Here is a 21,479-nt window from a genome sequence, read left to right as displayed (position 1 = left end):
GGGGAAAGGAAGGGGGGTGATGATAATGATAATGACATTTGATGCGATGTGTGGTAGTTATTTAGGTGGTTATCTACGGTGGAGAGAAAGGGACATGGACATACGACTTCTAGAGGCCCTCGATACTCGAAACATCTCATGGAGAGAGAGAATAGGACTATAGGACTTGGCAGAGATGTTTTCTTGGGGTTGTTTTCAGACCCTACAGTGATGCTTAGAGGTGTCGGTATCTCAGACCTCCCTCTCCCGATTTTCTGAACGACGTCGAACCCATCAGTCTTTAACATATAAATCAATCCGCAATATCTTCCGCCTTCAAACACTCGGTTAATTTTCCCATGATCTTTATTTTCTCGAAGTTATAATACGTCGATCTAGTGTTTTGACTTAAATAGCTAGCCAGCTCTCATCCCCGACTTACAAAATACTCCCCGTCTCGCTCAAACCCACGTATCTTCCTTCCCTCCTCCCCAGACGACCCTTTATAACCCCCCCTTCCGCCACCAATTCCCAACAGCACCCCCATCCGACAAATGCCCAGCCGCGGATGGTGTATTTAGGGGGGCGCGGGCAGCACCGAGCGTGCCCGCTTTCTCCCCTTCCTAAGTTCGACTCAGGGAGGAGGCAAAAACCCCCGGGTTATTCGTAGCTGTCTACTACCTCACCGGAGGAAGTGGGCAGTGAGCTTTTTGATTTTCTTTTCTTTTCTTTTCTTAGAAAAATACACTTTTACTGACTAAGGTTGTCAATACAACTGAGTTACCTGCCCTGCCCAGTCGGCAGGCAGTCCGGTCCGCTGTGCAGCATGCAATCTGTATGCACAGCGCCCCGTTTCCTGGCGCTTATGCACTTGAGATGGATAGCATCCTATTTGTGTGGACTTGGCCGAATTTAACAGGACGAAAAAAGCAATCGTTGGTTAACAGGACAAACTGGATATGAGAGGTGAAGTGGGACAAGTATTTTGACAATGATAGCCTTGGGGCCTTAGATCAGGCTATCTATCCTTAGGTGGCCGAGTTGAACATTTACTATTTTGCAATGAGGTTGGCACCTGGGTGAGACCTCGATGAATGTGCTCGGTGAGTGTAAGGCTCAAGTCAATTAAAAGTTGCTGAAAATAGACTTATCCGTGTCCAACACCAACAGCGGGTATGCTGTGTATGCTGCCGAGGTCGGACAAAGAAAAGGCTTCGTCACAAGAGAAAAACGAACGCCACTCAGTGCGTGTTCCGTTTGCATCATCCACCATCTCTCGCCCACAGACCTTACCCACCGAGGTAAGCCGGAAGGTAGGAATCACATACCCTTCATGGACGAGGGACGGATGGCGAGGTCTCGACCCCCCCTATTCCTTTGAACCAGAACAGAATCCTTCGCCCCCACCATTTGTCACTCATCTAGCGACTACACGAGATCAGACGAGGCAGACTCCTGCTTTTGTCGTACTACCAAGATAAAACTCTAGAGTCCACTGCAGTCCACTTACACGAGCCCAAGGATTCATCCTTCAACGCATCTTGATACGGTACTTGTGATATTCGGCATCTTTACTCCATTCTAGGAACTGGTACGAAGTATGATGGTTCCCAGGGCCTCCAAGGCTCACTCGTTCCCGGGTTCCTCTCCCCGCCACCCAACAAATCACCTTGATACTGTTGGTTTGTCCAAAACGCATCTGTACTGTGTCTTCGTATTCCAAATTCCAACCCCAGCTTCCAGACTCCCCTCATCTTCCTTCCTCATCGAGCTCCCCGGACCCCGCCCGCCAAGCAGGAAACAAACTCCCAAACAGAACGTTGCCTCGAAGGCACATGAAACATGAAACATTGAACAAAGAACAAGAACCCTTACCCTCATGCAGCTCCATGGCCCAAGCACGGGTTGCTGAGTAGGTGGGGGCGGACCTGAGCGGACAAACATCGGGGAAAAATGAAGGGGATTCCCGGCAGGCGTCGGGCGGCAGGCAGCTAGCTGATCAGCCGCAGCGAAGGCAGCCCATCAAGCCCATCAGCCCCGATCAGCCTGCCTCGCTCTCTTTTACCTGTGGCGTTATTTGCACCTTGATCTTGGCTTGAACCATTCTGCCCTCGCTTTGTCTGTCGAGTATCCCTAACTCGGGCCGGTTCGAGATACCAGACTCGCCTCGAGGAAATCCCGGATTCTCCTTCGGGGAACATAAGTCTACGAAGTGTATCCCACCGTACCTCCTCGATTCCCCAAACTGTGTTGAGTGCACAGCTATTCGTAACAGTCAAGTGATTCCATCGCAGTATTCGTACCCCCGGCCCTCGACCCCGCATGTCTGCAAAGTTTGCGTGATTCAAAATAAGCGCAGCCGCGATCCAGCGCTTAAATCATCCCATGGTCTCAACTTCCCCTGTACATGTGCGTACACTGCCCCCCAACCTTCATCCTTCTCGCTTCTACATATCACATCAACTCCTTGCAGTAAACCTATTCCGGGGCTTAGTACGTGTAGTTAATGTTGGCAGGTGACCGTGGCAAATGCTAGGCTAGATGAGGAAGGGTTGTTTCCCCACATAGTTAATCTCCCACAGATGTTACTTTACATATTAATTTGTATGGGTAGATACATTCAACCTGGTCCTGATGTGTGACCAAGAAACCTCCTTTTTGTTGACATCGTCGACCCGTTTTACATCTTCGTGCCTCTCGCAGTTCAATCTCTTCTAGAAACCTGGTACTTTGTAGTTCAATCCATTTCACACCCTCGAAGCGATGGACATCCACGCGCTCATCAACACCACAGACACCCACAATTCCCCCTGTGCCGAGCGATCCTACCAGCTTCAAACACAGCGAATTCCGGGCCCCGTTTTCCAACGTAAGCGACCTCCAAACAACCTGACACGCGACGAAAAGATCCAGATCCGCACCCTGCGCGAATACCTCAACTGGACCGACTCCCAAATCGCCGCCGCGAGAGGCAAGACCGTTCGCGAAGTTCAACAGGCTCTGACCGGGCCATTAACACCACCCCCGAAACGGTCTGATCGCAAGCCGAGGTTCAAATGTATACCTGTAGGAACAAGGTTTAGTCAAAGGAATAATAGCCTCTTTTTTTGTCCGGCCGCGCTGGCGAGGCTGGGCGCGCCCGCTCGAGACATCACTATCACCATCCTGCCAGGGTCAGAAAGAACAGTGTGGCGAAGCGCGGATGAAATGGGAGCCGGGTGGCCGGGGAGTGGGCAATGAGAAACGGGAGGATTTGGTGTCCCGGATCGGTGCAAGATCATAGGCCAATTGCTTTGACAGACCACTTCACATTAGAAGTTCAATTCGTCAATGTTGATTGAGTGGAGGACGGGAGGGGCAGCGCTATCCCCATCATTCCCATCCCACGAGCCCACCTTGGTTGAATCCCCAAACCCGATCTAAGCATCCTTTGGCGAGTCAGGATTGATGAATTGACCAAACACAGCTTTGGCTTGGTGTACGGCCCGATGATTCTGACTGCGATTACGTGCGCATACCGCAAGCGTTCCTGCATTGGAATGTCTTGGGTCGTTCCACTCTGCTAGGTCAAGGAAGGTTAAGGTAGTCGGAAGGAGTAGGCACAAGGACGAATCCAGGCAATTTACACAGGCACCTACACGACCTGCATCTGATGTCGAGACGAATTACTGACTGTGTCCTCTGTATGTGCGGAAGATGGAATTGAGAGGCGGGGTAGGTACATAATGTAGGATGAAGGGGGGTGGCAGATGGAACGGAGAGATGAACGATAGCCTGCCTGCTTCAAAACCTCGGCTGGGATGGGTAAATGAGGTTTCCTCTCGTCACTCACTCATCGTCGCATGCATGGGATGCCGCTGTGGGTGCCTTGTTGGGGAGGATGCGAGAAATGCGAACATGAAGGGGATACACTGTGGAGGGGACTCGGAGTCGCGTCGGGGCAGGCAATTGATTGATTGATTAGTCGAGAGAAACAAACACCCCCAACATCACCAACGTCCGCCAACATGGTGTGGGTGTGTGCGCATGTGGGTTGGGAATGGTGACTACGAACCAACCCAACCGCCCGTCAATCTGATTGTCCGGCAAACAGCGCGGCTTTGATCACGAGTCTGAGCCAAAATTGGTGATCGTTGTTGAACTGCCACTTCAAGCCACATTTTTTCCATTTTTTCCCTTTCCTCGGTGCCTGGCCCGCAGCAAGGTGATGGGTTACATCGGGTCTGACACGGCCTTCATCGAGAAGCGGTGCGCCCAGACTTGCCAGTTCTAAACTGGTGAGCCTGCCTTGCCTGGGTGGGCGGAGTTAGCAAAAGCCGAATTGAAACGTCAAAACTAATCAATGAGGAACTAAACTCGTCGCCAAAAAGCCTGACATCCAGGTGAGCAGCGGATTCCGCCCGTTGGAGGCCAGGAAACGCGCCCGGTCAGTATGGCCGGTGTGGCCAGAAACAACGGCCTGTTGGCGGCGTGGTCCATGTGTGCGCTGCTTCTGCGTCTGGTGATCTCGATGTTCCGCTACGTCTCGGGCAGGTCGGTCACGTATGCACATACGTACAGCCGGCTTTGCCCAACAGCGACCTGCTTGTAATGCTCACCCTGTCAGCACATTACGCACACTGTATTCACCTCGGTTGGTTGGTTGGTTGGTGAATTGAATGGAAGTCACTCAGGCTTAGTTATTGGTGACGAACCTGATCTGTTGAGTGGAGATTTCCCAGCGCTTTTCTCACCTGTTGGAGCCATTTGCATGCGGGTCTTGCGCAGCGGGCCGCAGCGGGGACAGACGGATAGAACAAGATACGTGTACGTCTCCATACGTACCTGCAGAAACGCAGCGGGAAATGGGGAAAACCCCATCGTTCCTTTGCAGAGAGCAGGGTGAGCCCGGGAAAATGCATGTATGGGCGGGAGGAAGACTGGGCATTTCATCCCATGTTGAATAATTCGCATCTTGACACAACAAGGTGGATGCATGCAATGCAAATGCAATCCTAGCGGGAGGTGGATATCTTCTTGGACGCGAGAGGCAAGTGGAGTTGGGAATGAACAAAATGAACTTGAATGGCAAGAATGGGAAAGGTACGGTAATAGATAATTTGTTTGTATTCCACCTTCAACTGTAACGCCCTAATATGTACACATTGTTCAAGCCAAATCATCAACACCACATCAAGACGGCATATGCTTCGTCCATCCATCCATCCATCCATCCATCTCTCCGCCGCACGGCCACCAAACCCCCATCCAAATGATAGAGCGCCCCAGGGGGCGATAAGAAGAAGACTAAAAACTAAGAAGGAATGATGAGAGGAAGAGGAAGACCCTGATGACAAAAAAAGAACGTGGTATCAAGTTCCCAAGTAGACCCCAAAAATGAAAACAACGTAAAAAAGGGCTGTGGTTTTTTCCCCAATTCCTTCCACAATCCTTTGCTTGCCTCATTGCGCCACTGATCTTTCCTAAAGATGCTGCCCAGATTACCAAAAAGAAGCTTCCCGAAGAGAGAGCGACAAAAAAGAAAAAAAGAAAGAAAAAAAAAGATGCCCAGATTCCCATCCAAATGCTTGCCTGTTGATATTGCCAAACACCTTGTAAATGACCGACCCAGTTCAAGGATAGGGATAAAAGAGGAAAGGGTGAAGAAGAAGAAAAGGAGACATAAGGAAAAATGTAGGAAAGGTATCCTCTGTGAGGATAGGATTTGAGACAGATAAGGAAATAGGACGAGAGAGAGAGAGAGAGATAAAGTCAAAACTCAGAAACCCAAAACCAAACCGAAGAAACCCACCAATTGGAGTGATACAAGGTAATACGACAATGACGGGATGGGATAACAAAATTAAACCTCCCTCCCAGTTCTCCCCTCTACCCTCTTCTTCTCCTCCGCAGAGCCACCGAACCCAACGTCCGACACATGTTCTGCGTGCTCCGCCTGCCACGTCAGGAAATCTCCCAAATCATGGCTCAGGTTGAAGCCCATCGCAACAATGTACTCATTTCCCTCCACATCATGGCTCACGACAAGATCCATCATTGGGCTCTGCGGCAGGCTCTGAACACTGTCGACGCTGGGACGGCGGGTCGCATCGATCGCGAGGTTGGCGTGGTTGCGTCGGCTTTCGAAGGAAACGGAATGGCTAAGGATGCGGGGTGGCGGGAAGGTGTTGGCGTGAATGGTGTTGTTGCTCATAGTCGGGGTGATAGAGCCAGCGGTGGTGGGAGTGGTCGTGTTGATGTCGTTGTGGAAAGGGAGGGTGCTGCTGCCGTACTGTTGAGAAGAGTAGCCGTAGTACTGCGAATGCTGCTGTTGCTGTTGCTGCTTCTGTTGTTTGGCCGTGGCCTGGCTAAATGTGGTGCTGCTTGCACTACGTCTGTGACGCGGGCCGGAGTGGCCGGCTTGGAGGTGGTGAGGGCTCGGTCCCGGGGAAAAGGTTGCCGAGGGCCCGAGGATGTGGCCTGGAGAGGGAAAGAAGCGGCCGGCGATGGAGTCGCCTAGAGGTCCGCCGAAGCCGTCTTTGGCGTCGGCCGATACGGCGGGCGGATCGATGCGTCGAATGCCCGGGCTCGCGCGCGAGGCGCCGTTAGTCACGGGACGTGGGCTGCTGCTGCTGGGGTCGGGGCTGGTGCTTATGCTGATATTGGGGCTGGTGCTGCCGGTCTTGGGCGTCGGGATGGATGTCGATGTTGAGGTGGAAGTTGAGCTCGAGCTTGGCGAGGAGGTGGGTGATAGAGTCGGGGTCCGGGGGAAGACAGGCGTCCAGCCGGAACTCGGGGTTCGCGGCTCGGTAGGGCCGATGAGAGACCCAGCCCCCAAGAAACCAAGGCTCCCAAACCACGAGGCAAGTTCCTCGCGTTCGTCGAGTTCCGCCTCGGACGGCCGCGAGTAGTCGGTCGGCTCACTGAAGAAATCGCCCGCACCGCCAAGGATCGCCATCTGAAACGCGGTCCAGTCTAGGGTGTCGTCGACGGCCGCGGCCAGCTTGCCGATCGGCAGATCAGCCTTGGCCAGCCGGATCTGCCCGTGCCGGAACATCGGCATTGTCAGTGTGCAGGGGCTGCTCTGGAGGAAGATGTAGTCCTCGACGTTCACCTTGGCCGGCGAGCCGATCGGGACCGGTGTCGACGTGGGCGACAGCAGCGCTTCTTCTGCCCCCGTCGTGATGATCTCGGGAATCGTGGGCAGAGGCGGGAGCTGTCTGCTCGGCATTCGGCGATGCATGGGCGGCTTCACCGGAAGAGGTGGCATGGGCGACGCGGCCAACTGGCCGGTCTGAGCAATCTGCTTTTGTTGCCCTTGTTCGTCCTCCACAATCATCATGATCGGTAAGCTCCCATTATCGTCATTGTCCCCATCATACGACCTGGTCGTCGGCGAGTCTGGTTGTTGCAGAGGCAATGAGGCGGGGTCGACTTGGTCTTCCAGCAGCGTCTGGAGCCGGAATGCCTCCTCGGTCCTGTTCATCATCCCCCCTTCTGGTAGTCCCGTGGGTGTCTTGCAGTCATCGCCATCTACCTCGTTAGATCTGGGGTTCAGGACAGAAGCACGGGGCGTCACGATCTCTTCGCTCATAGCAGCAGCATCGGCGGCCGAGTCGTTAAGGCTCAATGGCTCGATCGGCGTAGCTTCGACCGCGACGGCGGTATTCGGGACAGAAGCCGCAGCAGCAGCAGCAGCAGCCGCCGCAGCAGCGGCGGCGGCACTCTTCTTATCAATGTGGGTGACCCCCAGCTCAGGAGATCTCGTCCAATGCGCAGCCCGGCTCATCCGGATCTCCCGCAGCGTGCTCTCGGGCAGCATCTCGTCGACTTCAATCCGGTGGAAGATGCGTATCGTGAACAGGTCTTTAGCGCTTTCAGTCAGCTGCCACACCGATGACTGCCGTGCAGGTGCCCGCGTCGGCCGCCTCCTAGCCTTTTTAGACTTGGCCCGCTTGGGCCTCGAATTCGACGGCAGTCTTGCTTGTGCGGGTACCAACAAAGGGTCTTTCATCGACGTCTTTGTCGGTGACTTGACCGACTTAACCGACCCCTGGCTCCGTCGTTGCGATTTCCGGCGCATAGGAGGAGAAGAAATGGGCGAGACGTTCTTGGGCTTAGGGAACTTGTCTAGCTCTTGGTCAGACAGTTTCCCGATGCTCAATGTCGGGCTCGGGGTGAAAGGCGCTTCATTCGTCTGGGGCGAGAGGCGCTGGGGATCTTGCGGAGATGAGTTGCCAGAGACGACGACCATGACGGGGCTATCGCCGGCTTCGGTGTGCGTTTCCGAGGGCGGTGTTACTGTGATGGCTTCGGGAGACGTCGGCTGGCTGCTGTTGATGCTCTCGGGGGTTGATGGCACGGTATCGGGAGATATTGATGGTGTTTCTGATCCTATATCCGCCTGAGGAGGGGAAGAAGGAGGTGTTAGTTGGACAGGGTGAAGCGAGCGACTTGGATTCGGGCTTCTCCCTCGCGGAGGCATTTGTTGATATTGTTGCTGTTGTTGTTGTTGCTCATCGAATTGTTGGGGGAGAAGAAGCGGACTCCTTTGTGGGCTTCTCTGCGGGCTTCGCTCGGGACTCATCATGGGGCTCGCCAAAGGGCTCCGGTCCGGGCGCCGAGGGGGCGAGGAGCTGCTGTTCACCACGCAACCGGCTCCATTGTTGCTGTTATTTTCCACACTGCACAAAGAAGTCGTCGACGACTGTGGCGTGTCGGGTAATGGTGGGATACAAATGATCTTGTGCAGGTCCTCGCTCCGGCGGATATCGATGCTGGGCTTGGACCGCTTCATCAAACCCATTGGTGGCCTCCATGTCTTGATCCGGCTCAGTGTGTCCATGTCGTCTTCATCGTCGTGGTAAAAGTAGGAGCCCTCGTAGCCGTCCTGTCCATCCGGCTTCTTCTGCGGGCTCGGAATCAACTTCCGGATGCTAAAGCTCGGTCGGGACAACATGATGGGCGGCTTGAAGAGTGTGTGGGGCGACTAAGAGAAGAAGGAGAAAGGAGAGACTCGGCGGGAGTCGTAGCACATGGCACACGCAGGTCCAGATGAGAAGGCAGGTGAGCACGGGTGTTGTTGGTTGGTAGTGCCGGTGATGGTTGGTTGTGGTCTCTCTGTCTGTAAGCCGGTATCACGGGTTCAGAATGAGAGAGAGGATGGATTGGTAGATCGGGGGTTATCCGGCCACCGTATGCCACTGCCCTTCCTGCCGTCGATCGAGAATGTGACGACAACGCCCCCAAGAGACGAACAACGAACACTCAACGGCGAGAGTGTGATCGAAGATGTTCGATGTTGGGGGGAAGGGGGGGAAGGGGGTAGGAGAGAGACGGCAAAGTCACCGGGAATGGAAGGGTCCGGAACGGCGAGGGGAATGGATGGGGGGGTAATCGATGCTTTTGCTACTCCGGCCGGTGGGCTGGTGGTGCTGCTGTGGTAATCTTGAGCAAAGCGGCGCATGGCTTTGCGCTGCAGCACCGCATGCCAGTCGTCTCCACGGCGAACGGCACCCGCTGGGTTCCGCCTTCGCCCTGTGACCGGGGTGAGAGGTACATCGCTGGGCTGGGGGGAGCTGGGGGCCCGGTCGTCCCCCAGTGTGTTGCGACTCGACTCTGGCGCCGAGTGTGGCGTTGCTCTCCCGCGGCCGACTGCAAACCTGCCCGTGAGTTTGCAGTGCCTGCGAAGAATACAAGACCAGGGCCCCGGTTCCGCCAAGCGGGCTGGGGCGGGCACATCTGGTCCACCGCAACAAGCGAACGATGGGGCCAAGTGAGCAAGGGTCAAGGGGGGAAACAAGCGACGGCCAGGAGCCAGGGTCTCTCTCGAGGGTTGTCTCTCTTTCTCTCTTCTCGTTCTCTCTCTCTCTCGCTCGCAATGTCCCCCGAGCCTCCGAGTTTCCATCCCCCCCATCTTGTGAACCAAACCCACCTGTGCCACTTGGTTTCCTTCTCCCTGTGTTCGACAGCGCCGCGTGTGCCCGCCCTCGCCGCCAGGCATCGAAGAGTTGTGTTGAGTGAGCGTGGGGCGAGCGTGTGTCATCTATACGTTTGAGCTGAACCTCAACCGCAACAGCGGATTGGTTTCGACTTTGAGGTCAAGCTTATTATCGCCGTTTAACTCAGTCAACTCCAACAGCAAACCAAGACGCCAAGCTGCGAGTTTCGAGTGACCAGAAAAGCTCGTCACCAGATTCCAGGTGATTGATTGATCGACGGGCAACTCTGATGGGGGAAAGGCGGCAGCGATCCCTGGTTTGTCGGCCCTGTCAGTCGCTTCGTCTCGCAGCACGACAAAGCGCCGCCCACACCACGCTCCCTGCTTGCGATCGCACATTCGGCAAGCATCCTGCAGCTCGTCCCCGTGTGCAAGATTGAGAATCGGACCCGGACGACTTTGCAGGCAACAGAAAGTAGGGGCCCTCGGCCTCGGAAACAAAGAAGCGGCCTTTTTGTTTGCGGGGTTTTCCTTCTTTTCTTTTTCGATATCCGACCGTTTCTACAACGGCTCGCTCTCGTAATTCTGCTACACTAGGTCTCTTCCTGCCGTCAGGGGAGTTGCGACGGTGTTTTTAGTATTCGGATGGTCTCTTGGTCCACTCCGAGCGGTCCCGGAGCTGAGACCGCTGAGACCCCGATTTACAGCCGTAGCCTTAGCTGTTCGGGGGCCATTTCGTCTGGGCGTTTGTCTCTTGCCGACTAAGCCGACCGACGGTTCACGAGTGAATAAGACAACACTTCGAAGAATCCAAGGTCCGCCTCGTGATGAGTTTCGAACAACAAGGCGCTGTTGGGGCGAGTTTGAGAGACGAGTGCGGGGTTACGAATTGAGGGCCGGTGTTGGTCCCCGTTGACGTTGATCACTTCGATCGGTCGGACTCTCTTTCAATCTGTTGTCTCTTTGCACTTACTGGTCTTGCCTGACCCCGCGCTGGCTTGCCACTTTCGCTTCATCAAGCACCTCAAAGGCACGGAGAGCAAAAGCGGACAAGAAATCGCTGACCAGACACATCGTGCCGTGCTCAAGCGAACTGCGTGGACAAGTAGCTGAATCACCAACACTCGCTATCGGCCCCCATCCGAAAATTATGGGAAATTGGGAAATCGGTGTCAGTCAGTCAGAATACACTACCAAGTCGCTCAAACGGCTGCACACAAAACAAAGCCTTGAAAATCGTGGGGCTGAGCGCTGCAACTGAACGTCTGCAGATAAATGGATGAGGATTGGCTGTGAAGTTCAGACGGAAGAGAGCGGGACAGCGGGCAGCAATGGCAGTTCGCTGCACAGGCGGGAACCTCCTTCCTTCTTGCCCCGCTCTCTGGAGATGTTCCAATGTAGGGTGGACAGTGCGTGAGACTCGACAAGGAAAGAATGACGCACTGGCCAGTCTCAAGGACGAACTAACGTTAGCGCCGATTGCGGCACTAGCGGCCGAGTCGAGCTCCGAACGCTCCGCACTGTGTCTGAAGCTGCTCTCCATTTCCACAATCCACGCTCAAGCTCCGACGTCTGCGCAGCGCAGAGGGCATTGGCCAGACGTGCCAGTGGAGGGAGGACATTGAAAAATGAGGAACCTAACCCCCCAATCAAGCTCAAGGTAACCACCTGAACCTGCCAGAAAACAACTACAACCTACGCCCCTTGCCTTTGCGCAACATTACATCTTGAAGCAAGCAAATGGCCCTCCCAATCCCCTATTTTTCCTCGGGACCGGACTCTCTCGCGGAAGATTTCCCTTGCGCAACAGGCACGAAAAGGAGCCGAAAGCCCGCAACAAAACTCCCGTCGTTGCTTGCCATGTGATACCTAAAAGACCCCCCTTGAAGCGCTAATGACTCGTTTAGGTCCCTGTACGCGGGTGATGGACAACGCTCTCCGCTTCACCCTCGCTTCTCCATGGGTTGTTCCCGATTATTCCGCCGACGAGACCAGATCAGACATGGGTCGTCGTGTGGTGGACGGGGTCCGTGGCTGACGGTTGCGAGTCCGGCCTTGATGGGAAACTCAATCGCGCGAACCTGTCTCTGATCCGGTTGCGACAGCTCATTGGAAGATCTTGAGTCGGCTCCTACGAGCCAGAAGGATCAACGCCGCTCGGCCGATGTCGTAAAGCACGGAGTTGAATCTGCGGAAACATGCTGAGCTACCACTTTGTAGGATTTCTTCTTTCGCAATTCAGCCTTGAGGTGCTTGTTCACCTCTGTTGTCGGCTCGTAAGAGTCGGAAGAGATAGCATCATCATCGTTGCCAAAAACGCCTGAGCGGCGGCTGTTCGCCAGGCCGTCACTCATCAATCTCCAGGCAACAAGTTAATCGACTGGGCATTTAGCATTTACCCAAATGGAAAGGCTCTCATACTTCTCCCCCCGTTGCCTTTGGTGGGGGATTTCTCGTCGGCTGCACACCATCTCCAAGTGCAACTGCCGCGGGAGTGCATCGCTCTCAGAGGCGCCGCAGCCAACCAGAGATGCAGCTCGTGGGCGACAAGCGCAAAAAGCGGGAAGCTTCGCCACAACCCAGCACCCACGACATACCGGATCAGGAACAGCGTCCCCCAGGGGGTTTCCCTGGGATCAAAGAGCAGAGAACTGGGCGTGCTGGGCTTCTGGGCTGCTGGGCCGGAATCGCGCGTGGCCAAGACCTCTGTTCCTGACTTGCGCTCCTCTGTTGCCCAGGGCAGCCGTGATCCTGCGGCGGTGCTCTCCTCTTCCGTCCTCGTCCGTTCCCCCTTGCTTCCCTCGGAGACGGCTCTCCACACCTTCGGCGGGACTCCTCACCTCACCATCGATCAACGAAGGCATCCTGATCATGCCTCTCGCCGTGGCTGCGCGGGCTATGGATTGTGGAGGATGCATGTGTGGGCCGGCGAGGGCTGGATCTGATGAATCGCGCGGCCGCTGGGATCCAGGCTTCAAGACCTTCACGGACGGGTGCTATCGCATTACTTCCACCGGCGGAACTATCTCGCGATCCGGAGATGCGGGCACAACAGGCGAAAACCACACTATCACCATCTGAACAAGCTCTTTTGCTGTTGCCTCGATGCGACCTTGATGAGAGCGAGAGTCTCCGCTCGGCGCTCGATATCCCCTAGTCTCAATCAACACCACGCCTGCTCTGTTCCTGGCGCTAGTGTTTAAAGCCCCGCACATACTTCTCGGAGCCGACAAGCAATAATACCCCACGAAGACGGGGTGCGCGATTGCGAGTTCCTGGTCCGTGTTTTCGGACATCGAGTGATTACGGGTGGGTATTCGCTTTTGCGCGGATCTATGCGGTTTTGGAATGCTTCCTCCATTCCCTCGTGCTCGGAGCTGGGCGAGCTGAGGAAGGCATCGCGAGGACAATTGGGTGTTCAATGAGGTCATCGTCAGCTTCATCTCGGCCCTCGTGTGGCTAGGCGACGGATCCTCCGGACATCGGTGCAACGCCGACAACCCCATCAGTGGAGCCTCGTGAGACGAATACACTAAGAAGTGCTGAGAACCATTGAAATCTCGCAGGCCTTCCCGCTTACGAGGAGGTTCTGTCATTAGTTATTGGACACAACATCCCCATCGTGTTCTCCATACTGTCGTCTAATTTCCTCTCAGGGCATGCGATGATCGCGTAAACAAGCCCACGAGGGTGGTTGTTCGTCAGCTCGCGAGATTTATTTTTCGATATGGGCTTACACAGACAGTATTGGCCCCAGTTTCGCCATGCATGGATTGCTCGCATGGACTGTTTCTCCTCTCTCAGAGAGCATGGCAACAAGGTTCTGGCCAGAGATCCTTTTGCGGCGCTGCCAATGGCGCTGTTGTTTCAAGAAACAAAGGTACCTGGCACTCCGCCACAAGGCTTCTGAATTCCATTGACCAGCCAGAATGCCAGGCCGTTCGGAGTTTTCCACTCACGACTGGCTCCATCTTCTGCGGCGCGGGAGCGGGCCCCCGGCCCAGCCTGCGACAAGACTGTGTAACTTCCTATCAGAGACAATTCCATCCATCTGGCTCTCAAGGCCATTGGTCTTGCTCGACTTGTCGTCCCAACCAACGGGTACAGGAGGCCCGAAACCGCGACCACCTCACGATGATCTCCTGCAGCAGCTTAATCGATGGAACCAACGGCCTTCGCTGGGCCCTCTCTCGCATCCACACTCGTGGGTAGCATACCCACGCCAATCCCTGTCCTAAAACATGCACATAGATATAATTCTACTCCAAAAAAATTCAAGAAATCATTGTTATATGTGTGTTGTTGGTTCCCCCATTTCCTATCAACATCTAGCTTCAACTATCTCGGGAAGGAAGAAACAGAAAAGTAAAGCCCACAGGGAAACTGAAACTGCGGGAAGTGGCTTTCCCACCCACCCAACACTTCGGTGCCGTGGCAGAGCAAGACTTGGTGCCTCGAGTGCCTCATCCCGTGGGACTCCGTCTCGAAACCAACCTACCCACCTACCTGTCGGCCAACCGCAGCAACATAACGATGCCATGCTACCATTGAGAAAGCGTGCTACCATCAAGGAAGAAGGGCATTTGAACTTTCCCATCCCTCCTGCACGTCACACCCTGCTACCCGGCCACAGTGTGACCAAACTTAAGGGAACATGGTTCTCCGGGTGGCTTGTGCGGTAGGGTTGTTGTCTCTTTACGGGCTTATTTTTCGTTTGTTGTGATATAGCCGTTTTTATAATCACCGTTGTTCCCGTCCCACCCGTCAACGTTCCTATGTTTTCTGTGTCCTGATCATCCGGCCGTTTCGGTGAAACTATCACCCCTTCCTCAGCCCTGCGGACCAACCAACACGACCAGGCTGAGAGACCGGTGATCTGGCCGGGCTGATAATGAGGAAGTTATAGGATCCGGTGAGTTGTTGCTCACCTCAGGTTCTTCTTCATGGCCGTGGATGATGACGACCATGCTTCCGCCCCGATTCCACCGGGGCTGAAACCGCACCGCTTCATCGTCGGCCTCAACATGCTTAGTAGATGCTACGGAAAACTCTCATGGGAAAGCGAGAGTTTCAAGGTCAAGTGGTAGACGTAATGTGTAACATGTGCCTTGTCGTGCCATATTCTTTGTCCTCCTTTTAAACAAGCAAACCAGAGGGCATTATTTATCATCCCCTTCAACGAGACATCTTGAATCACGAAGGAAGCAGCTGTGCGCGCTGGTTTGTAGATGTATTTCCTTCTATTAGACTAGCCGCCATCACCTAACCGAAAGGCAATGAGCAGGCCGAGTTGGGGGTTTGGGTTGAGATTTGTTGTCTGTTGTTCAAGACACCGCCAGTGGATGAAGCTTGAGGCAGGATTTAGCGAGACAGGACGGCCAACGAGTTCTAGTCCCTTCTTTCGTAGCCGTGTAAATACTCAAGGCCCTGGAAGGCGTTACTGGTCATTGTTACGGCCGTGGGGGTTAGGGGATGGTCCGCGTAGGCTGGAGGCCTTTTGAAACAAGGGGGGATGCTGTATAGGCACTCCAACACCGGCAAGCGAGGAGAGTCCCGTTGAACAATGCGTTAGGTGGTTCGGTACACCACCGCTCTCGACGTGACCATATATCGTCCGTGTCTATCATCGATTGGAGACATGCCATGATTCAGCACACCCTCGGGACCACCCCTAGAACAGGTGGCGGCAAGTTCTCACCTTGCATATCCGATCGTCATCATGTCGGTAATCTGGAATACAACTCTACGCCCCCCTCTTTGATCAGTAGTCATTATTAGCGGATCCCTCCCCTCCTCCTCATGTGTGTCTATCAGCCGGGTCTTTCTTATGTCGCACTGCTCTCCCGGGGCCGCTCATATATCACCCATGGATCTAGGGCCCAGAGCCAGCCCGGTCGGAGTTACTTAACCTGTGTCAGGCGGTGCGATAAGGCCAACCCATAGTGTAACTTGTTGTTATATCACTGTCGGTATGTTACGGTTGGGTAAGGGGGAAAAAGGTGTGCGAAAATTGAACCTCTAGGTTAGCTCTTTGTTTCTTTGCCCCTTTTCCAACCCGAACAAATCATACTAAATATCGAGACCGTAAACATATTCTTAAGCACTAAGTATTGATGGCCCCTAGCTAAGTTCAGTAAATTTTACCCTGGACCTACCTGAAGGTCAAATCGGAGTGTGAGGGAGGGTTAGCCCAGGAAGAGATTTCGAACCCTACAGTCGATTGCATAATTTTGGGCTGACCGGAAGAACGAAAACAAAACGTCAGTATATCCGTGCTCTATAGATTGACACATAGTGCTATTCACGTAATGTTAGTAAATGTGCGAGTGAAGTTCAAGATTTGGTTGACTGGAGATGTGTTCGTGGATTTGGTCAGTGGCATGGTCGGTCGACCGAATACCGCAATCCGCCCTGGCTCGGCCAGGACCTAAGCAAGGAAAAGGGAGAGCACTATCTACCGTGTGAGAACGGGTTTCAGCAGGTAGAAATTGCGTCAGGAACGTCTCGTTGTTTGTACCGCCCCAAGGAGCCTTGATAACATTGGGTTTAAGTATTAAGTATCGAGGGGTATTAATTCAACGAGAGTTTCTTAACCCATCTTCGAGCTACCCCAACATCCTCTAAGTTCCGAAGCACACTACCTTTCACCAACCAACACCCGTGAACATTGCCCAACGAACGACGGGCGCACTGTCGCCGTGGCACGAACGGTCCGCGGACTATGGAACGATCGGTCCGTTGATGACCGTCCAGGATGCCGGGAATGGAGGGGGCCCTAGTTGAACTCTTCAAGTAGATAGGTCCGGCGCTGGATCCGCCGATTCCTGCGGGTTGCCTCTTTGCTTGCCACTCGCATCTACCGGTGGGCCGTGGAATGGTTAGCGCAAGGGAATATTTGCGTTCGACTTTTCTTTGGAAGCAGAGTTCCCATCTTGGCTCGAACCATGAGTGGATTTAGCGCTATCCGATGACACGCATCCGATGACAAACAACCGACTACCGAAGCCTCACATGGTTTATACTGGGCAAGTATCAACGGTCCATGAACGGAGCACACGATACAGCCCCGAGGTGTGAAGGTATATGGTTCGATATGAACTAGAGAAAGAAACTAGCAAGATAGCATCCCAGCACATATCATATCACCTTTGTAATATGGGACTTTTCATCTCCGGCCACGCTGGCTCCATATTCGTCAATGTGTCGACTGAGTCGCCAGCCCAAAAACAAGACCAATTGGCTAACGATATATCGCGCTCCGAGCAAGCTACGTCTCCATCTCCCTCCCATTATCGCTTCCACCCTCCTCTTCGTCTCCTTCATCCTCACATACCGCGTATGGCACAAACCGAAAGTCCAAAAACGTCGGCCCAGACCCCTCCACCTCGACCAGGAACTGCATACTCAACACCCCCTGTCCGTCACCTCGCAGACTGACCTTGCTCGCAATCCTCATCGCTTCGCTGGCCAGCTTGATTACATCGAATTTAAATGTCTGTCTCCATTTCGTGCTGACGGAAAACGTTTCTAATAGGTCTCTGCCACCGGCAAAATCGACGCTGCTCGACCCGAGCGGGCCGCCGGAGCTGGTCAGGCGCAGATACGGCTCGCGCTTGGACGCAGCAATCGTCAACTTGTCCGGGCTGGTGGGCGCCAGCTCGGTGAGTGCATCCAGTAGCCAGCGCGCCGATGTGATGACCTTGAACGATAGGTCCTCGATGTCAAAGGGGATGTCCTCGGGGGCCTCGGGTACGTATGTGGTGAGGTTGCAGGTAGTGCTGACCCCGGCCTCGTCGAGCACCACGCCGAAAGGCTCTCCTTCGGCGGCGTAGGCGAGAGAGCAGGTGCCCGACATACCGAGGGTCTGGTTGGAGAAGGCATCGGATCGGTAGTTGCGCAGGTTACTGCGGTAAGGGTCGGCGTCCGCTTTGGCTTGGCGCGCGGCAGCGTCAGTGGCGCCAAATATTTGTAGGGTCTCGAGAAGGGCTGGAAGAGAGATCTGAAAGATGGGCGGGATGGGCTCGTCGTCCTCATCGTCGGCGTCGTTGGCTAGGATAGGGGCACGGGGCCGGTTAGTGGTATAGCTAGTGAAGAGGCTCTTATTCCAGTGAGAAACGGCTAAGACTAGTCAGCATGGGCTACGAGGACCGATCGCTACGCTTGTTCAATGTGGCATTCACCTTGCATCACACGGACATGTTCGGCTGCGAACCTCAACCCAGTCTCATTGATCTCGACGTGCACCTTGTTTGTGAAGTTGATTGCCTTGAGTAGTTGGTAGAGCGGCCTCGTTGAGCTTGCGACCGCTCTAAGAAGGGGAGGGCCCGAAGAAGATGACCCTTGGGTGTCCATTGCGGGAATGAAAACAGTGGCTAGGTGGGTGGGATAGATGGAGAGTACGCGTGAGTTGGGTTCCGTCAAACTTCAGTAAATTTCGCCTTGGGATCGCGTAGAATCGACCTGGTTTTCAAAATCTATATGTAGGTATGGTGTATCTTAGACGTAAACTCCGACCGCGCAGAACAAGTAAACAACCCCGAAGCTGCACTCTTTGTCAGTTGCAACTTTTAGGTAACACGTCTCGAAGGGGATTGACCTACGCAATGGCCAAAGATGCTGGAACGGCGAGGACGGGAAGGTTGACAATTGACCGGTCTGCAGTAAACAATAATTAGAACGCGATGCGCGGATGGAGCCTGTGGTGATTGTGTTTATCGACGTACTCAAAGTGAATGCTCCGCCGAGGGAGAGACCGAGAAGCAGGAGCGCAAGGGCGACATAAAACTGGCTGTCCTTTCCGACGGTGGGGACGAACGGCGAGCCAGCTGCTGCCTGCCAGATTTCGTGTAGTGACGAATCCATGGACCGTAAATTGTAGTGATGGGCTGACGCTGCGAATTTCCTTGACTTCGCAGGTTCAACAACGCGTGTCGGGGATGACGATGCGAACCGTTCAGTCACAAATAAGTATCAATTGGTTAGGACAACTTTCCCTTCTTCGCTGCTTCATGGATTACCTGCCCCACTTTTGCGCATGTCCCAGTCCACTGGTTCATCCTCCCAGCGCCTGCCTTAAGTACACACTGTGTATCGTTGGTTGAACTTCAGGACAGTGTTTGACCGATGTTTTGGGTAGAATTGTAGATGAATTATGGTATACAGTATCTAATAGATCGTTATGACAGAGGCTTTATCCAACTATTGTTGAATTTAGTGCTTGAAGTTGCCTTAGGTATTCGTAGCTCCCCAGTTTGGAGCTGCCCTGTGACCCACCTCATCACGGGCTTTCATCTGCGCTGCGGCAAAGCTCGGCCCCACAATTACCGTGGGGAAGATCGACCCATTAATGGCCCTCTCCCATCGTCGTTTCATCGACCGCGCGAACCGCGAACTTCGACCGTTTTGCGCAACCACTGGACGCTGCCACAAATCCATCGCCATGACAGATGAGAGTAGGTTCTCCATCTTGGATAGTTCATATCCTCTGTCCTTGGCTGATTTTACTAACATAACCTTCTTAGACGGGAAGCGCAAGGCTTCCGACGAGCCGCACTCGCCCACGGCGTCGAAGCGCGTTAAGCACGACAACTCCGCCGAACCAGAGAAACCGCTTGCTAAGATCCCAGCGATCCCGTTCCCGGAAAAGGTAAATTTAAGTGACTCCCGGTTTCAGAGTGCAAATTAAATGACATCGCGCATTCACTAACACCAACGCCCGCAGCCCGCAGTCATCGAAGAGCGCAACGGCGAGATCGAATTCAGGGTGGTCAACAACGACAACGAGCGCGAGAGCCTTATCATTCTCACCGGTCTCAAATGTATCTTTCAAAAGCAGCTACCGAAAATGCCCAAGGACTATATTGCTCGCCTAGTCTACGACCGTACTCACTTGTCGATAGCGATCGTGAAGAAGCCGCTCGAAGTGGTGGGCGGAATCACCTACCGGCCATTCAAGGGACGTCAATTCGCTGAGATTGTCTTTTGCGCCATATCTTCCGATCAACAAGTCAAGGGCTATGGCGCCCATTTGATGTCCCATCTCAAGGACTATGTCAAAGCGACCTCGGACGTGATGCACTTCTTGACATACGCCGACAACTATGCTATCGGGTACTTCAAAAAACAAGGCTTCACCAAGGAGATCACTCTCGACAAATCTATATGGATGGGATATATCAAGGATTACGAAGGAGGCACCATCATGCAGTGTACAATGCTGCCACGGATTCGCTATCTGGAAATGGGTCGTATGCTTCTCAAGCAAAAGGAGTGCGTTCAGGCCAAGATTCGGGCGTTTTCGAAGTCCCACATTGTTCACCAACCGCCAAAACAATGGCAGAAGAACGGGGTCTCTCCGATCGACCCCCTTTCCATCGAAGCGATTCGCGCTTCGGGCTGGTCTCCCGATATGGACGAGCTGGCTCGGCAGCCGCGGCACGGGCCGAACTACAACCAACTCCTTCACCTACTTAACGACCTCCAGAACCATCAATCGAGTTGGCCGTTCCTGATGCCGGTTAATAAGGACGACGTCATGGACTACTACGATGTAATCAAGGAGCCCATGGACCTCTCGACAATGGAGACGAAGCTCGAGGCGGACCAGTACAACACACCCGAAGACTTCATCCGCGATGCGAAGCTCGTTTTCGACAACTGCCGCAAGTACAACAACGAGACCACACCATATGCCAAATCGGCCAACAAACTCGAAAAGTTCATGTGGCAGCAGATCCGTGCCATCCCGGAGTGGTCGCATCTTGAGAACTCCTAGGCGGAGCCCTCAGTGGAGCACCACCGACGGCAGAACAAACACCAGATCCAAAAGCAGCAACAGGAGGAGGAGGAGCGGAAGCAGGTCGAGAAAAGGGCCGAGGAAGAGGAATCGCATCAGCACCGGAAGCCGCGACAGCGGCAGCAGCAACAAAAACCTAAACAACAGCACCGAACGAAACAACCACAGCAACTCTCCCAACCAGCCCGACAACCACAACCTAAGAAATACGGCGGAAGGCGCAGTTCAACTCAGAACTATAGCAGTGGTAATGGTGTCGGCAGTGGTGCCGTCAGCGGCAAGTCGCCCGAGCGTGTTACTATCGTCGCGGCAGGTGGTATTGCCGATGGCAGTGAGACACCAGTCAGAACGCCAACACCTGCCGTGGCACGGCGTCGGGGTAGAAGCCCGGGCTGCGCTCCTAGTGGGAGGTGGGTTAGCAAAAAGAATGAGTGAGTGATGGGGTGGTAAGGTGGGTGCGTGGGTACGTGGATGCGTGGCTAGTTGATCCTTGGAGGGTTGGAGGACACGGAGTGAAGCCAAGGGAACGAACTAGAAAATAAACTGGGAAACAAGCAATTGCATTTTATCAAGGCTGGCGTCCGGAAGGGGTCGGTGGCTTGGGTGGTTACGACAACATTTTTCGGCGCTCGAAGGGCTTTCATGGGGGTGAGGTGACGGTTTGCAACTGCGGGTGGGGTCGGGTTTTGTTTTTGGAATAGTTCTAAATCCCTTAACAACATGGATATGGACAAAAACATGAAAAATTATTTTACCGATTTGCACAGAGTCCATTAGGTGTTTTAT

At 54.0% G+C, this 21,479-nt stretch overlaps 4 protein-coding genes across 4 annotated transcripts; 2 read left to right on the top strand and 2 right to left on the bottom strand.

Moving 5' to 3' along the window:
- Positions 1-2,742: 2,742 nt before the first annotated feature.
- Positions 2,743-4,570, top strand: C8A04DRAFT_27485 (uncharacterized protein; the record flags this gene model as incomplete). The annotated part of the gene is made up of 2 exons (XM_062780307.1): positions 2,743-3,037; positions 4,362-4,570. The coding sequence occupies 2 exons, from the start codon at positions 2,743-2,745 to the stop codon at positions 4,568-4,570; spliced, it is 504 nt and encodes a 167-aa protein (XP_062638132.1).
- A 1,251-nt stretch (positions 4,571-5,821) lies between these two features.
- On the bottom strand, positions 5,822-8,917 carry C8A04DRAFT_11159 (uncharacterized protein; the record flags this gene model as incomplete). The annotated part of the gene is made up of 2 exons (XM_062776861.1): positions 5,822-6,119; positions 6,276-8,917. 2 exons carry the CDS (start codon positions 8,915-8,917, stop codon positions 5,822-5,824), a joined length of 2,940 nt encoding a protein of 979 aa, XP_062638131.1.
- An 8,248-nt stretch (positions 8,918-17,165) lies between these two features.
- C8A04DRAFT_11239 (DNA repair exonuclease) lies at positions 17,166-18,760 on the bottom strand (the record flags this gene model as incomplete). Its single annotated transcript, XM_062776894.1, has 3 exons — positions 17,166-18,016; positions 18,079-18,320; positions 18,618-18,760. 3 exons carry the CDS (start codon positions 18,758-18,760, stop codon positions 17,166-17,168), a joined length of 1,236 nt encoding a protein of 411 aa, XP_062638130.1.
- A 577-nt stretch (positions 18,761-19,337) lies between these two features.
- On the top strand, positions 19,338-20,672 carry C8A04DRAFT_36328 (histone acetyltransferase GCN5; the record flags this gene model as incomplete). Its single annotated transcript, XM_062783488.1, has 3 exons — positions 19,338-19,350; positions 19,420-19,544; positions 19,620-20,672. 3 exons carry the CDS (start codon positions 19,338-19,340, stop codon positions 20,670-20,672), a joined length of 1,191 nt encoding a protein of 396 aa, XP_062638129.1.
- Positions 20,673-21,479: the final 807 nt, after the last annotated feature.

This window comes from Dichotomopilus funicola, assembly GCF_033296635.1.
Source record: "Dichotomopilus funicola strain CBS 141.50 unplaced genomic scaffold C8A04scaffold_21, whole genome shotgun sequence".
Classification (NCBI taxonomy): domain Eukaryota; kingdom Fungi; phylum Ascomycota; class Sordariomycetes; order Sordariales; family Chaetomiaceae; genus Dichotomopilus; species Dichotomopilus funicola.
The sequence above is the reverse complement of the archived record's forward strand: the minus strand, read 5'-3'. Positions and strand labels throughout refer to the sequence as shown.